Source organism: Poecilia reticulata, chromosome 16 (genome assembly GCF_904066995.2).
Source record: "Poecilia reticulata chromosome 16, P_reticulata-male-v2, whole genome shotgun sequence".
In the NCBI taxonomy this organism is placed as follows: domain Eukaryota; kingdom Metazoa; phylum Chordata; class Actinopteri; order Cyprinodontiformes; family Poeciliidae; genus Poecilia; species Poecilia reticulata.
This window is the reverse complement of record NC_088845.1, coordinates 32906698-32923399: the sequence shown is the minus strand read 5'-3', so window position 1 is coordinate 32923399 and position 16702 is coordinate 32906698. Positions and strand designations below refer to the sequence as shown.

At 39.0% G+C, this 16702-nt stretch overlaps 2 protein-coding genes across 16 annotated transcripts in view; one reads left to right on the top strand and one right to left on the bottom strand.

The window, feature by feature from the left end:
• Positions 1-13367, top strand: part of cep162 (centrosomal protein 162) — a 57729-nt gene extending 44362 nt beyond the window's left edge. For 8 of the 12 annotated variants that reach the window (XM_081597537.1, XM_081597534.1, XM_081597533.1 and 5 more), the window contains 9 exons: positions 431-535; positions 622-861; positions 1086-1295; positions 3673-3967; positions 4759-4891; positions 10260-10401; positions 10478-10576; positions 12139-12273; positions 12495-13367. In XM_081597537.1, the coding sequence (XP_081453663.1) occupies positions 431-535; positions 622-861; positions 1086-1295; positions 3673-3967; positions 4759-4891; positions 10260-10401; positions 10478-10576; positions 12139-12273; positions 12495-12698 (1563 nt within the window). In that variant the 3' untranslated portion in view covers positions 12699-13367. Of the gene's footprint in view, positions 1-430; positions 536-621; positions 862-1085; positions 1296-3672; positions 3968-4758; positions 4892-10259; positions 10402-10477; positions 10577-12138 lie in introns of those variants that run through there. The other 4 variants (XM_081597529.1, XM_081597535.1, XM_081597536.1 and 1 more) reach the window with 4 other exon arrangements.
• Positions 6496-16702, bottom strand: part of cyb5r4 (cytochrome b5 reductase 4) — a 34560-nt gene continuing 24353 nt past the window's right edge. For 3 of the 4 annotated variants that reach the window (XM_008432859.3, XM_008432860.3, XM_008432862.3), the window contains exons 14-16: positions 15804-15890; positions 15371-15532; positions 13771-14589 (exon numbers count right to left, since the gene is read on the bottom strand). In XM_008432859.3, coding sequence (XP_008431081.2) covers positions 14535-14589; positions 15371-15532; positions 15804-15890 — 304 coding nt within the window. In that variant the 3' untranslated portion in view covers positions 13771-14534. Of the gene's footprint in view, positions 6858-13770; positions 14590-15370; positions 15533-15803; positions 15891-16702 lie in introns of those variants that run through there. The other variant, XM_081597539.1, reaches the window with a different exon arrangement.

The window sequence follows — 16702 nt, the reverse complement described above, 5'->3', positions numbered from 1 at the left end:
TTAATTCTCCCACTGATGTTCTTCTTTTTGTAACCATTAGTCAACTTCTGGTGTAAGTCTGGAGGATATTTGACCTTTCGGGAATGGTAGAGGTCATTGAAATAGTTTGGTTGGTGGCACAGACTGAGGTCTTAAACTCGTCTGCGGAGGAAAGAGTTTGAAAAATCTCTTAAATTAACAAAGAAAAAGTAGTGAAGAGAGTTATTTTAAAGGCAGAACCTTCATGGAAATACTCTAGGTTTAATGGATAATTTCTCTGGATTGTGACCTTCAAGAATTGTTATAGCTGCAATAGCTGAAAAGAACTGTTCAAATTAACCATTTAAACAAAACTAAACTGTTCTATTAGCTACAACTCAAGTCACATTTACAGAATGTCAACTCCAGTCTAGCATTGCAGGCAGTGACTAGCAGCTTGTTTCTGTTCCAGGTGGAAAACCTGAAGAGGGAAGTAGGCAAAAGAAGCAGCGATGTGCAGAGGAAGGCCAGAGACAGACCTGCAGACACAAAGAGAATGCAGGATCTGCAGCAGCAGGTTCCTCCAGACAAAACACATTCATCAGACTAGCCAACTCACCTTTGTGCATCTGCAGTACAACTAACAGCTCCTGTGCTCACCAGGTGAAGGAATTAGAGCAGATCCTGAGAAGCAGGAACCCAAACTCGCTACCAGCCCTCATCTATGCTGCAGCCACAGCTGCTGGTGGGGAGAAGGCCACCTCCAGCGGGACGCACCCCCCCAACACAGTTAACGTTCTGCTGGAGCGCAGGATTCAGCGGCTGGAATCTGAGCTGGAAAGTCACGATGAAGAGGCCAAGCGAACCCTGAGAGCCATAGAGCAACAGTTCCACCAGATCAAGGTCACAGCTGCAGCTGCAACATGAAAAAATCTATGACACCTACCTCTGTCGCGTTTAGATGCTTCTATATAATTCTTTATTTATACAAAAAAATTACACTCTTGATTGGCTCATTTACATTCATCACAACAAATAACATAAAAAGAAAATTATTGGTTTGATGCAAGAAATTTGTCAGGAAAAGGACCGGCACTTGCTGAGTATTTGTGTGTTGTGTTCTGTAGCTGCGCTACGAGCAACAGATATGTGAACTGGAGCAGCAGCTGGAACAAAGACAGCCGCCCGCAGCAGTGGCGGAGGTGGGGTCAGATGCATGGATGTGTAAATGTCAGGTTCTGGAAGAGGAGCTGCGGCGGGTCCATGACAGGCACCAGCAGAAAGGCAAACGTTTGCAGGACCAGATAGAGTCTCTTCAGCAGCAGCTCAAACACAAGGTCAGCCTGAATGACTGAAGCTGAAGAAAAGCAGTCAGCTATGCTGCTTCACACTTCAGCAACAGGGCCAACAATGACATCATGCAGTTATTGGTTATGCAATACAGGTCCTTCTCAAAAAATGTGCATATTGTGATAAAGTTCATTATTTTCCATAATGTAATGATAAAAATTAAGCTGTCATATATTTTAGATTCATTGTACATCAACTGAAATATTTAGGTCTTTTATTGTTTTAATACTGATGATTTTGGCATACAGCTCATGAAAACCCAAAATTCCTATCTCAAAAAATTAGCATATCCCGAAAAGGTTCTCTGAACGAGCAATTAACCTAATCATCTGAATCAACAAAGTCACTCTAAACACCTGCAAAAGGTTTTTAAAAGCCTCAGGAAGGCTTTTAAAAACTCCCAGACTGATTCATTATTCAAAACCGCAATCATGGGTAAGACTGTCGGCCTGACTGCTGTCTAGAAGGCCATCGTTGACACCCTCAGTAAGGGTAAGACACAGAAAGAAATTTCTGAACGAATAGGCTGTTCCCAGAGTGATGTATCAAAGCCAGTGATCAGCCATGACCAACTGGAGGTTTGAGAAGATAGAGGAGAGAAACAAAAAGAAACAGAACCAAAGATTCAAGAGTACTTTCTATGTTAGAGAAAGGTAAAAAGTTGATTAAAATGACTTTAGGTCGAATGCTATTTAATTATTATACCCAAGACAAAGAGAGACTCATATTTCCCAAAAGAAATCGGCATGTATTATTTGTGTATACATACTTGGATTCAATTTCAACTGAATGTCTGATGATACTATAGCTCCAAACAAGAAAACACATCCTGACAGTGGGAAGTCTGTGGGAAGGAAAAAGTGTGGCAGAAAACACTGCACAAAGAGAAGAGGTGACAAGACCCTGAGGAGGATTGTGGAGAAGGACCGATTCCAGACCTTGGGGGACTTGCGGAAGCATTGGACTGAGTCTGGAGTAGAAACATCCAGAGCCACCGTGCAAAGGCGTGTGCAGGAAATGGGCTACAGGTGCCGCATTCCCCAGGTCAAGCCACTTTTGAACCAGAAACAGCGGCAGAAGCACCTGACCTGGGCTACAGAGAAGCGGCACTGGACTGTTGGTCAGTGGTCCAAAGTACTTTTTTCGGATGAAAGCAAATTTTGCATGTCATTCGGAAATCAAGGTGCCAGAGTCTGGAGGAAGACTGGGGAGAAGGAAATGCCAAAATGCCAGATGCAGTGTCAAGTACCCACAGTCAGTGATGGTCTGGGGAGCCATGTCAGCTGCTGGTGTTAGTCCACTGTGTTTTATCAAGGGCAGGGCAGAGCTATCAGGAGAAGCATGAAGTGCTCCAGATGGAGCACTTCATGCTTCCATCTGGTGAAAAGCTTTATGGAGATGAAGATTTCATTTTTCAGCACGTCCTGGCACCTGCTCACAGTGCCAAAACCACTGGTATACTGGTATTACTGTGCTCAATTGGCCTTCCAACTCTCCTGACCTGAACCCCATAGAGAATCTGTGGGATATTGTGAAGAGAAAGTTGAGAGACGCAAGACCCAACACTCTGGATGAGCTTAAAGCCGCTATCGAAGCATCCTGGGGCCTCCATAACATCTCAGCAGAGCCACAGGCTGATTGCCTCCATGCCGCATTGAAGCAGTCATTTCTGCAAAAGGATTCCCGAGCAAATATTGAGTGCATAATTATTATAACATAATTATTTGAAGGTTGACTTTTTTGGTATTAAAACACTTTTCTTTTATTGGTCGGATGAAATATGCACATTTTTTCAGATAGGGATTTGGGGTTTTCATCAGCTGTATGCCAAAATCATCAGTATTAAAACAACAATAGACCTGTAATATTTCAGTTGGTGTGCAATGAATCTAAAATATATGACCGTTTAATTTTTATCATTACATTATGGAAAATAATTATCACAATATGCAAATTTTTTGAGAAGGACCTGTAAACACTACATTTTGCCAAATGGTATCATCAAAATTATCAAGCAAAAATATGTCAGAATTGTATAGAATATTTACTTTATTAATATAGATCTATGGTGAAACAGCCTTTCGGTGCCTTTGAACTATTATGAAGTCTTTCATGAAATCATATAACAGATCTTCTCCATGTTTGGTTCTGGATTCAGACCAGAACCAGAAAACCTGAAAGGTCTGGGAGGTTGATACAACAGCAGCAGATCTTTATTATTGTAATGTAGATTGTATTGTAATGCATTAAATTGATCCATCGTAATCCCTTCAGTGATTAATAAACTAACTAACTTCTCCCAGATCTGTGGGGAGTTTGCAATGGGGATGAATACTTTTGCATATAAACTTGTTCCCCGTCCAGGCACAGCCGAGTCCAGGGCGACACCAGCACCAAGCTGAGGCGGCATTTGGAGGCCGGATCGAGTGGCTGAACCAGGAGCTGGCCACTAAGAGCCGCAGCATTCAGGAGCTGAGCCGGACCGTAGAGAGGCTGCAGAGGGAGCGCAGGAGCATGCTGACTATGCCTCGCCAGCAATCAGAGAGCCATTCAGCATTGAGCAGAGCCCAGGAATCTGCTGCTGCAGCAGATAGCACACAGGCAGGAAGATTTCCTGCACCTCAGTATGAGAAGACTTACCAGCCCTCTGTGTTCACAGGTCTGCTCTGCATCATTTCATATAGTCCTACTAGACTATAGAAGCCAAACTAGCCTCCCTCTCAACTTCTCTCCTTTGCGCGTGCCCCCTCCCCCGTATCCTCTCCTTCTTTGCTCCCCCGCTGTCCCCTTCTAACGATACGCTAGTCCTGTAAGCACATGAGGGTGCACAGACTTTGACTGTGACTTTGACACAGCAAAGAGGCATATATTGTGCGTGGTTACGCATGCAGCTTGTGGATTCATGTCAAAATAAACCCCTAAATGCCTTGTATCCTTATGACAGGACAGGTGTTGGCTACACATTGGTGGCTTAAGATTTAGTTTCTGAGTTGACCAGTCAGAAATATTCCAGAAAAATAATACTGGCATGTCAAAACGAGCTCAAGTCGCTCTGGATGTTTTTGGCTCGGAAAAAGCCTTTCCTAACATTATTGGTCGAATGCTGTGTCAATCAAAAGGGGGGGCTCTAGACTGCCCAATAAAAGTGTCATAATGGACACCGGCAGAGTTTAAACACTTAAATCTCAGCCCCGGAAAAACAGCACCGGGCGTACCGGTGTGGGTTAAGGGGTTAACTATTAATTGATTACAAAATTAATTATTTCATTGATTCATCCATTTTCAACATGCTTATCCCTAGTGTGGTCGTGAAACGGGCGAGAGGCAGGGTCACCCTGGACAGGTCGCCAGTCCATCGCAGGGCAACATAAGCTAACTGATCTTTTACTTTAATGAGGCAGTGAGGTCAGTCTGCTTTTGACTTTTGATGGATGTCCCTCCTGCTGTCAGGAAGCCATGTCTCTGAGCTGCAGCAGGAGAACGAGGCTCTAACTCGGCATGTGGAACTACTTCAGCAGCAGAGTAAGCAGGAGAAGGAGGAACTGAAGGCCAACGCTGTTCAGTCAAAGGAGGAACTGTGCAGGTCTGTACATCTGAATCAACTTACTGACGCTGCAGGGGTCTCATGCATGAAAGAGTGTGCAGTTTTCAAACAAAAAAATTGTCTTGCGGACAAATTTAGAAAAGTGTGGCGCACAAAAAAATTCAGATGTATAAAGCGTTGCATACACACACACTTTTCTTTTATAAATTCCAATTAGTGGGAAATGGAGTGCAGCTGCTTGTCCGCCCTGTCACATATGTAAATTACTATAAATCCGCGGAAGGCTGCCACCATGTGAAGCAAGGCAACAGTCCTTGCTTGTATCAGTATTTAAAATAATAATTATTATATATTTTATTTAAAAGGTGTTTTTATGGCACATAAGGTCATCTCACAAAAATTTTAAATAAATTTTAAAGAAAAAATTCCAAAATAAAGAAATCCAAGTGTAAATGCTTGTTTGTACAGCAAAGCTTTCAGCCAGGATTTAAAGGCAGACAACGTCCCAGAGAGTCCTTTGCAGTGGCTGGGGAATAAATAGAATATTTTAATAATATTCTATTTATTATTAAATGAATAATAATAAATCTATTTTAATAATATTCTATTTATTAGAATAAATAGTGGACGTTTATTCTAAACAGAGGAATCGTGTATAGGTTGGTTGCCCACTAACATAATGGAGATGCTTTCTAGTCATAAACAGTGATGTCAGTAACGCGTTACTTAGTAATGTACTTAGTAACGCGTTACTGACGTCGGACCACTTTTTTCAGTAACGAGTAATCTAAAGCATTGCTATTTCAAATACAGTAGTCAGACTACAGTTACTTATCGAAATCTCTTTGCGTTACTGTGCGTAACTACACTGCTCAAAAAAATAAAGGGAACACTTTAACATTTAAGTGAACACTGAAGTGTTCCCTTTATTTTTTTGAGCAGTATATTTTCTTTTGTCATTTAATTTTATTTCTTCTACGCATCTTAGGGAGTGACTACCGTTTCTACGCAACAGTTATCAACAGCGACAGAAACATAAACAATGGAGGGAGGAGGGAGATGCGCATTTTGTTGCTGATAATACAGGAACTATTTTGAGTTTCACTCGCCAAGTCCCATTATTATAAGCAGCTTTGGGCATGTTTGTTGTTTTTTTTTTTTTTCTAAAGTCGCTTGCAGATTTAATGAGGTGCGGGTTGCGGTTTTTGGCCTTGCAAATAAGCAGACATAAAACCCAGAATTTGTCTGACATCCAGTTAGTTTTAGTCAGGCTCTCCCTGTCCATCATTTCCTGGATGATCCGTCCGCTGTGTCTTTGTGAAGAAGCTTGACGTCATTCATATTACCTGCGGATGACTACGAGCTTCGCGTTGCGCTCCAGAAAACTGAAAATATCGAGACTAATATGAACAACGCAATAAATGTGAAAACAGCCATGAATAAACATTACGGGACGCGATTTGTTCCGTATTCTACAAATGTGTATGTGTAATGATAAAAAAAAATTGTCCACGAGTACTTTATATACAGTAGTAAGCTGCCCAAGTCATCAGGGCCGTGCAGAGACCACTAAAGGGGCAGGTGCTCAAAAGGAAAAAGGCCACATCTAACCGCATTCTAGGACAGAATATTAACAAAGCCACACAGCTTTCAGAGTTTAATAAACAATGATAAATTACAAGATTGTGGCATGTACAATCAAAGCTAAGGAAAATCTCTATATAAAGCATACAAATTACTAATATTTTATTAGTAATTTCTTTCTGCAGGTCTATTTTGTTATAGGAAAGTATTGCAATACTCAAACCAGCAATTTAGCAAGATATGTAAATCAGAGCTAGACCACCAGACATATTTTGTCTTTACAGAATTACACTATTAAAACTATAAAAATGGGCACAATGTTATCTATAAAAAAAAAAGAGCTGCCTGTTTGCTACACTTGCAGTGGAGATGAAGATGGTCCATTCAGGAAAGCAGAGCTGCATCAAACTTTAACGTGGAACTGCAGAAAGAAGAAAAAAAACAAAAGCAAACATTGAATTGTTAATGCATGTCACCATGAGAAAAGCCTACTGAGTTTTGCTTAAAAAAAACATTTTAAAAAATTAAAATCACACAGTTTTGTCTCTTGAAGTGAAATTTTTTTTTGCAAAGCAAACTTGTTTGCGCTTGTCATAAATCTTTTCTTGCTATTCTATGTTTTTGTTTATGACTCAAAGTTTTGCTTGTGATATGTCATCGTGGGCAGGGCCCAAAATCGCAACAAAAGATTTCGGATGTGTGCAAATAAAAGTTTATGTTTGGCAAATAACGTTTTAAGTTCACAAGACAAAAATGAGTTATTTAATAAAAATAAAAAAATGTTTAACAAAACTTTTTGTTTTAAAAAAAGAAATCATTACAATTCCAAAAGTTTTGATTACAATTTTATTTTACTTAACTGAGGTTAGTTTTTCATTGAATAATTGGCGAAAAAATTTAACTGCATACTCTCCGAAACAGACCCTGAACTTAAAGTCTGAGTTGAGTTTTTTCCCCTTCATTAATGACACTTTTGTTACATACATCGATATCTATTATGGTAATTCAGGGTGAGTTAGTTTTAATTCTAAATTAATGTCCTTTTTTAAAGTGCTATTCTCCTTCAAGATACATTTACCTAACGCTAGAATAAATGAAATGTACATTATGCAGCAAAGAAAATTAGAACATTGGACATATATCCATTATGGAGATGATCGGTTTTGGACAGGCGATGTTCCCCCTATTGCATAAGCAATACTGAAGAATGACTGCTGTCAGTGGTGGAGAAAGTACTCAAAAAATTTACTTAAGTAAAAGTACAAATACACAGACAAAAATGTACTTAAGTAAAAGTCAAAGTACCACATTAACATTTTACTTAAGTAAAAGTAAAAAAGTACTGGCTTTTAAAAATACTTAAGTATTAAAAGTAAAAGTACTCGCTGAATGCATTGCCTAATCACTACTATCATTAAGTGTACCAATCGTATTTAATTTTAATACATCAGTAATGTGCCATTTTAATGAACAATGCCACAGATAAAGCCTGTTTTTATTGAGTTTACTCTGTAACATAGTTTAGACTTAGATATGTGATTCTATGCATCATAATTTCAGGGATGGAAACATCTTATCTCCTGTCCTAACATAACATGAACTTCACTTTTTTTGACACACATTTATTTTGAAAGAAATCTAACTAGCAGAGGAGGACATGGAACCAAGGAGCCACGTAGCAGAGTTGTAGTCTAGACCACCGAACCCAAGACCAAATCAAAACCAGTACCCCATGCTACATGACAATAAAATTAAGTGCACCTATCACTATCCCGCTCTACTGAGCGGGATTACAAATTAGATTGTGTCTTTTGGAGAAAGGCAGACGCAGAGGCCTCTCTGCTTAAACCGCTACTCTGTGCTGAAGCAGAAACGATACTGACAAGTAGCAAGTCTACTCCACTTTATTCACCAAAAACTTTTTTTTTTTTTATTTACCAAAAACTGTTCTGTAATCTGGAACGTTCCCTACGTTGAGCATCGCAGTTAGCCGCTTTATCTCACTCTGCGAGAGGCAATTGCGTCACAGGCAAAAGGTCAAAGGTAACAAGGTGACCGGCTTATGTTGTACAACAAAACCCCAACAAAAAAACTAATAATTTTAGTACATGTTATGTGTCAGAAGAGGGCTTAGGAAATAATAATACCAAAAAAAATAAAAATAAAAATTGACCAAAAGGGTATTTGGGAGCAAGGAGCAAAAGGGGCAGGTGCTTAAGCGCCCTAGCGTGGGAATAAAAGCCACATAGAGATGACAGTCAACGCTCCCCGTCATACATTTTCAGAGTTTATTCTAACATTTAAAAGTATAAAATCACATTGACAACACAGCCACTTCAAACAAACTAAAACAGACATTCATTTACCTGAAACACATAGAAAAAAAGAAAGGAAGAGAAAGAAAAAAAGAGAGAAAGGCAAAGAGTTTGGAGAGTTACAAAAGCAAATCTAGTTTGTTCCTCACGTGCACAATTTTTTTATATTAAAGGCGTATTCTTCACATTAATTTATTCAAATAAGGCGTATCCTACCAGGAGCTGTCTCGGACCCTCTTTAAAAGTTAGAAACTCTCTACAATTTGTTTTCAAGATCAAACACCAGTTGTCTCCTTTATCTAAACAAAGTGGAAGCAGCATTTTATGGCCTTTCACAGATCAGTGTGAAAGCTGGAACTTCTCCTGATTCTTTCCCACACAAAGGGCAGATCAGAAGATCTAGCAGGCAATCTGCTGTATCTTCTGATCTGCTGTAGCTTTAAAGGTCAATAGGACAGAATAAGTTATTAATCCAAAAACTATAATTAGGCTATTTCAATCAAGACATGTTAACAAGTTGGAGAGATTACAAATTAGATTGTGTTTTACAGATATTCTATGTTGCATTCAGTTTTACATCAGCTGTTTAAATCTTATCAAGATTTTTAAAAAAGTTAAACTCACACACAGCCACGACCCCCAATGAATGCCTGCTCAGTCCACAGAGAAACTGTTTTAAATGATCAAGAACTACAAGTTATTTTAATTCAACTTAGTGTAATATGTTTCAAAGATATGTCCTACATAAGAGATTACGCTGATTGAACCATGGATATAATTTGGAGCGAATGTTCTTATTTAAAACACTATTAATTTTATCTTAATTTTATTAATTAATTTTATCTAATTTTATTAATTTTGAACACATGGTTAAGTTTTTACAACTAGCATATTTTACATTTATTTTCTTAACACCTCCTTTTTGAAGTCTTATTTCCATCGTGATGGAGTTTAGCCCCTCTAGCAGGGCCTGGAGCTGCTTCGAGTCATCGCTTTCTTATTTCATTTGCTCAAATTCGGAGTCGTGTTCTTCAGGCATTTTCTTCCTTACGCTTCTCTGCTTACGCCCTCCACTTATTTCATGTCTGATTCAAATCGTGTTGTTTCTTCGACAAGGGAGCTCGATCTTATGCTGCCTTCTTGCTCCGCGTCCACCGGGAGCTTTTATTTATTTTTTGTGTGTGCCATGTTATTGTCTGAGCGTAAATGTGGTTCAATTTCATCATTTATGTTTAAAATCATAAACAACAATGGGTTTGATGTTTCTTGGTCTAAAAAAAACTGAATGGAGTTAGATTTCAGTGTATTCAGTGTTGATAATGGTTTATACTAATAAAGTGAGTGGTGGTGAGTTTTAGTGCTTTGCAGTTTATTGTCCACAAACGTTTGCGTATATTTTCGCAAACTTTCACCTGTAAAATATGGCGCCGCACCTTTTTTGTGCATATGCATGCTTAATACATGCAGATCACCACTGTGATTAAACACAGTTGAATGGGACTTTGCAGGCTGAAAGAAGAATTTGCAGAGCAGCTCTCCTGTGTGAAGGCTGAATACCTCAGGGTGTTGGAGCGTCTGCAAGCCACCCATGCCCTGGAGCACTCATCCTCCCAGGTGGCAGAACTGAGCAATAAGCTCAACAGCCAGGAGGTACAGGTTCACCAGCCTAATGTTAGTTCCAAGGTGAAAATCTATTCCATTGCTTCTGCTCTCCGTCTTCTCTCAGGTAGCAATGAAACACCTGCAGCAGCAGCTGAAGGAGCTGCAGAAATGTAAAGAGGCTCTCTCCATCTCCAGGCGCAGAGAAGAAGTTTTACAGAAGCAGGTGAGCAGCTTGTTTCTACAGGTTCTACCTGTCCAATGCTCCTCAATACACTTTTAAAATAGTGCTTTAAAAATAGTACTTATTCCATTTCACGATCCTCACCAACCTTAATGTATTTTCATTGGTTTTTAATATTTTCTACAGTTAATGATCTCAGTATTTTCTGTCCATTTGTAGTCAGCACCTTGTAAAGCCACATTTAGCAGCAGTTCTCTCTGCAGTTTTGTTCCTTTACCAGCTTTGGACATCTGCGGAACACGCTGCAGTATCTCCACAAAACATGTTTGCGTGGCTGCCACACATTTTCATGGCAGGTAAAAACTTTGCGCATATTCAAAATATGTAGCCGCACAGTAGCTTATTTCTTTTATTGAGGGATTTGTGTGTTCACTATATTCCTACACTATATTCTTAAAAGTATTTGATCACACATCCAAATGATCGGAATCAGATGTTCCATCACTTCTATGGCCACAGGCGTATAAAATCAAGCACCTAAGCAATGAAACACCATGACTCTTCCAACAGTTCCAAGAGGAACAGTCATGTTCCTCTTCCAACATGACTGTCATGAATGAATGTCTTTATCGGAATCAGATGTTCAAAGCAACCTTGTTGCTTTGTGCTCTGGTGCACAGAGTCTGGTGTGGATGAGCTTGACTGGCCTGCACACATTCCTGACCTCAACCTTTGTGATGAATTAGAGAGGAGACTGAGAGCCAGACCTTCTTGTCCAACATCAGTTTGTGACCTCGCAAATGTGCTTTTGGAAGAATGGTCAAAAATCACCATAAATTCTCCTAAACCTTGTGGACAGTCTTCCCAGAACAGCTGAAGCTGTTCTAGCTACAAAGGGTTTACCAACGCCATATTGAACCCTGTAGATTAGGAACGAGATGTCACTTAAGCTCGTATGTGAGTCAAAGCATGTGAGCCTTGACTTATGAGAAAATGTGGCAAATAGAAGAGAATAAAAGTGGAAGAGTGGCAAATAGAAAACCAATGTAAATATAAAAAAAAATACAGCAAACATGAAAATACACTATATTGTCAAAATACTGCCAGTATGTGTATGTGTATTGCCAATGTGTATTGATTACCAATTATTGTTGGAAATCAGGACCTGCATCGTTTTGTGTTTGGCTTGTGTAATTCTTGATAATTGTGATCAATAATTTATTATGGAAATTCTTAACTATTGTTCAACCTTATAGTCAAATATCTCATGAACAGCCCCTTTTTCTATGCCATGTAATTATAAGTAAATGATCAAATCAATTAACAAATTATGATCAAGTGAAATGGAATACACAAAATAATAACTTCAAGACTATCTTGACCATCTTGTAGATGTACTACAGAGTACCCAGAATCTACTGTACACAACAGTAGATGCTTGGATCAGTGTTAGATTTTTTTTACTTCTTTAGGGCTGTAATAAACCTGAACTGGGCATACGTTCATCTGTAATGAGGGAATGATTCTAACGTCTGCTGTGTCAGCATCAGGACTTCATCTCCTTACTTACTCTATGCTTACTCCAATGTTCTGCTCATGCTTAGTTAACCAGGCTGCTGCAGGAGCTGAAGGAAGCTAAAGAAGCTCAGAGCTCTGAGGTAAAACTTCTGTGCAGTCTGGAGAGGAAGATCATTAGCATGGAGCTCAGACATGAGCATAGAGAGGAGGAGCTGCAGCAGGTACGACACACACTTTATCTAGTAGATGCTGACTTGTTTCTCTGCTGGCGCTCCAAGCTGCCAGGACAGGCAACACACCTGAGAGAAAAAAATGCACTGAGACCGTGCTTTGTTCCTGTTATTTCTAAAGTCAAAAGCATCTGTCAGGATACAGATACAGAAACATAGTTCCAATACATGCAGATATTAGCTGAAGGTCTGGATGTGACCTGTCTTTGCAGGTTGTTGCCGAAACATTTCAGATGTCAACAGCTGACCTGCAGTCAGAAGTGGAGCGGTGGCGGCGCCTGGCTCAGGACAAGAGCAGAGAACTGGATGCTTTCCGCTCAGAGCTGGACTCCATACTGGACATCCTGAGACATCTGCAGAAACAGGGCGCTGTCCTCCCCGCTCTTGAACCTGGGCACACAGCCCGTCTCCTATAGAGACCATGGAAACTTCACCTTGCAGAGTTTGCACTGTAATGTTAGCCAGCACATAGAATCTGTTCTGTTCTCAGCTCAGTGCTTCTAACAGACAGGCATTTTCAGGTTTTTGTATCCAATTTAATATTTATTTTAAAAAATAATTATAATGCGCACGTGTATGCAGCCTGTTGCGGTTACTCCTCTCATTGTTTTATTTTTATATTTTAAATAATTTTCAATAATTTTATTTCATTACCTTATTTTACTTTGCCAGAAGAGTATCTTCAACAATGTTGACTAAAAAAGTAATCTTTTTCTTCATTGTTGAGATACTTTTTATACTCTGCCGAGCGCAACAACTTGGCCACAGGGATCAGCTGATAGCGCTGAAACAAGCAGGTGTTCTGTTTGTCTGTGCTACCCATAAATCCGTGGCACTGCCAAAGGCTAGATTTCAGCCTGATTTAGTCATTTCTTCATTTTGTCTTTCGTTGTAAACCTCGCAGAAGTGCGCACTGCAGATCACCATGTTAGTTGAGACTGTTTTTGGTGAATTATCACCCAAGGTAAAGTGTTTTTTCCGTGCTGAAAATTGTTGAATACCATGTCTTCAATACAATTAGACATATGCTTGTCTATTAAGTGCTTAATAAGTAAAAGATCTAAATTAAACTTTGTAACACTCCAGTGAAGTATCAGTTTCATAAATCCCCATTTTCTGCTTCTTTTGCTGAAATTAAGCAGTTTTTCACACTGAAACATGTGATGTACAACATGTTCTAGTTGAAAACCTTTTTTCAGTATTCTGTGTTGAAAGAAAATTAACATAATTGCTCAATTTTTCTCTTCTGTCACTGAGATAAAGTTACTTTATCTCAGTGACAGTCAAAGGTCTAACTCAAAGGAGTTAGACCTTTGATCTAACTCCATTCAATCATGCCATACTGTCATGTTTTAAATACATTGTTTTTACACTTACAAAGATAGTTAGACATAATTATGCAACCACAAATCTTCCTTTACAGATCAATCTGATGAGATCACAAGACTGTTTCCAGAGCATTCAGCTGGAATAGCAGAACCAAAGAGGTGTAGTTTAGAAGTTTTATTACAAACGGTACAATTCGAACGTTCATTGCTGAGATCAAGCAGTTTTTCCCACTTTGCTGTAACTCCCCTTGCCCATCCGTTTTAAATGACGGTGGACATGGTCGACCAAGCTCATGCTGATACATATTGGAATAAGTATAAAACCTGTCAAATGGTTCTGAAACTTTTATTATAAGGTGCGTTCACACTGAAGACTAAACGTTCTAAAAGTTCTAGCTGATGGTGTGTCATCTAAAGCTTTGATTATTCAAAGAGGATGTCACCCAGAGCTCCATTCTATTTGACTGATAGTTTGTGTCAAATGTAGCTGACACAAAGTTTTACTTTTATGGTGATCAAACTGTTTTATAACTTTATTATAATGCACAAACTGAGCAGCTTCTCACTGGCGCATACTCACTTTTATTAAAATAGTAATTCTCAAAATAAACTTGACAAAAAAAATCTAACCCCAGTCAGTAAACACAAAGAGTAACTTGAAGATCTGGTGAAAAATCAGCAGCTGTGAAGGAATTGGTTTTTCTTCATATGTTGCAGGAACCTTCAGTCTGTCCTATCATGTCAGTGTGTTCCATCCCTGAGAAGTGTCCATGTTCCACTGGCCAGGCATAGTGGAACTGGCCAACCACATGTGGTGGTTGCAGACATGTGTCTTTGGTGCATAGAAATGCATGATTTCTTTTTATTAACACAGCTTTAAATAAAAGGCTTTTTGTCCTCCGTCTCTTCAGGTAGAAGGGCTCATCAGCCCTTGAAAGCGTGGCATTCCTCCTCACTGAAGCAAAGCTGCTTCAACAATCTGAGAAACCAACAAAGAAGGCGAAAACCCCTCAGTGCAAACACACCACAGCTTAATATTGATGCACACATTATGTTCTTCAACATATTATTTGCTGACAGTGGCCTGCAAAAGTATTCATGCTCCTTGAACTTTTCCATATTTTGTCACAACCACAAACATGAATATATTTCAATATACTCCATTCCATTCCATTCCAATATATTCCATTCCATTCCAAATGTGTTCCATATTTATGGAACATAATGTCAAAGATCTACACAAAGTGTATCACACTTCAAGTGTATCACTACTCAATAAGAATGAATGTGTCTATAAGGAAATCTCCATTTCTATAAATGGAGATTTATAGAAATGAGTTTATTATTTGATAATAAACTCAAAATGTGCATACATTGGTGGTTTCAAAGGATACTGTCACTTTGTGTTTAAAAAGACTCCTTTCAAATCATAGTACAGAAATAGTTATGCAACAACAAATCTTTCTTTTCAGATCAGTCTGATGAGATCACAAGACTGTTTTAAGAGCATTCAGCTGGAATAGCAGAACCAAAGAGGTGTGGTTGAGAACTAAGCAGCTCTGACATACATGCACATGCAAAAATGTTGGTGTACATAAAATAATTTTTTATATAAAAACAATTGAAACGTATGAAATATTTTAATTTTAATACTAAAAAACAAGAAGAAACAGCCAAAGCATTTGTCAGTGACTTTAGTCATTAGTTATTTGGATAATACTGAGGAACTATTATTTATCTTAATGGTTAATATTCCATACCCTAATGTTTGCTCTGTGAAGGCAGATGGCCCACACACACCAACGTAGCATTTTGATCCATGTGGCCTGATAAGAAGGTCGTTCAGCAGGGTCTCATCCACCCGACCCTTCCTGCCGGTCCAGCTGGCAGAGGGCTCAGACAGGATGTGCTCCACCTGAAACCTGACCAACGTAGCATGGTCACAACACAACACAACACCATGACTGTCTGAAGAAAGCAGGGGAACAAGGGAAAATAGCTGCTTTCTAGCTTAGTAACAAAGACAATCAGTGTTCCAAAACTGTGTCAGATTACAGTTTGGAGAGTATATTGACTCCATGTCAAAACAAAACCAACTGAAACTTTTACAGATTCTTATACTCATTTCCCACAACCACCTATCAATGCGTTCTCCAGAAAGAACATTTTATAAAAACATCACCACTGTTTTACCGTTCATCATTAGCTGCCAGATCATCCAGTTGGCAGCGCCACAGTATGTCTTCCTCCTGTTTGTTGAAAAACAGCAGCTTTGTTGTCCTGTGAACACATATTTAAGTGATCTTTCGTAATATCTGTCAACAGCAAAACAAAATACTAGTACATTTGGAAAAGTCTGAATGTTGTGTAAAATGCAATATTTTTTGCAAGTCATCTCAGAAAGTGAAATTGTCACTTTACAGAGCAAATATTTCAAAGTTTTATGTTTTAGAATTTTAATGATTATAGTTAGGTAAAGAAAAAACACAATTTAATGTCTTGGGACATTACAATATCACAGACCAAAAAACAGATGTTTTAAGGGGGCAGTATTATGTAAAATTGACTTTTTTGAGCTTTAGATCATGTTATAATATTAGACCCTCATCAAAAACATACTTGGAGTGTTGCTTTCAAGAAGCAGATATTAATATGCATGCATTAACATACATTAATCTGAAAATTTTAACATGTTAATATTACATAACGCAGATTATTCAAATTACATATTTTGACCTACAGGCCTTTCTCCCACAGATTCACCTAGTTCATAGCGGTGCGCGTCATTAACCCGACACACACGGAGCAAATGATAAAAGGTTTCAGCAACAGCAGACAGCAACAAGAGTTCTAGTTGAAAATCAAACCTTTGCTGCTTTGTAGGGCCATTCATAGACATGAATACGTAGACGCCTCATTGAGTGCCGAGTCCTACGTTATGTCGCTGCCATCTTGTATGTGGCGGTAGAGCGATCAGAGTTCCCCAAGTCATGTACTGCGCGGACTTGTCAACCGTTTTACAATACAAACTGGATTCATTGGCATTGGTACTGTGAAAGGTAATGCCAATGTTAGCATAGCTAACGTTTTCA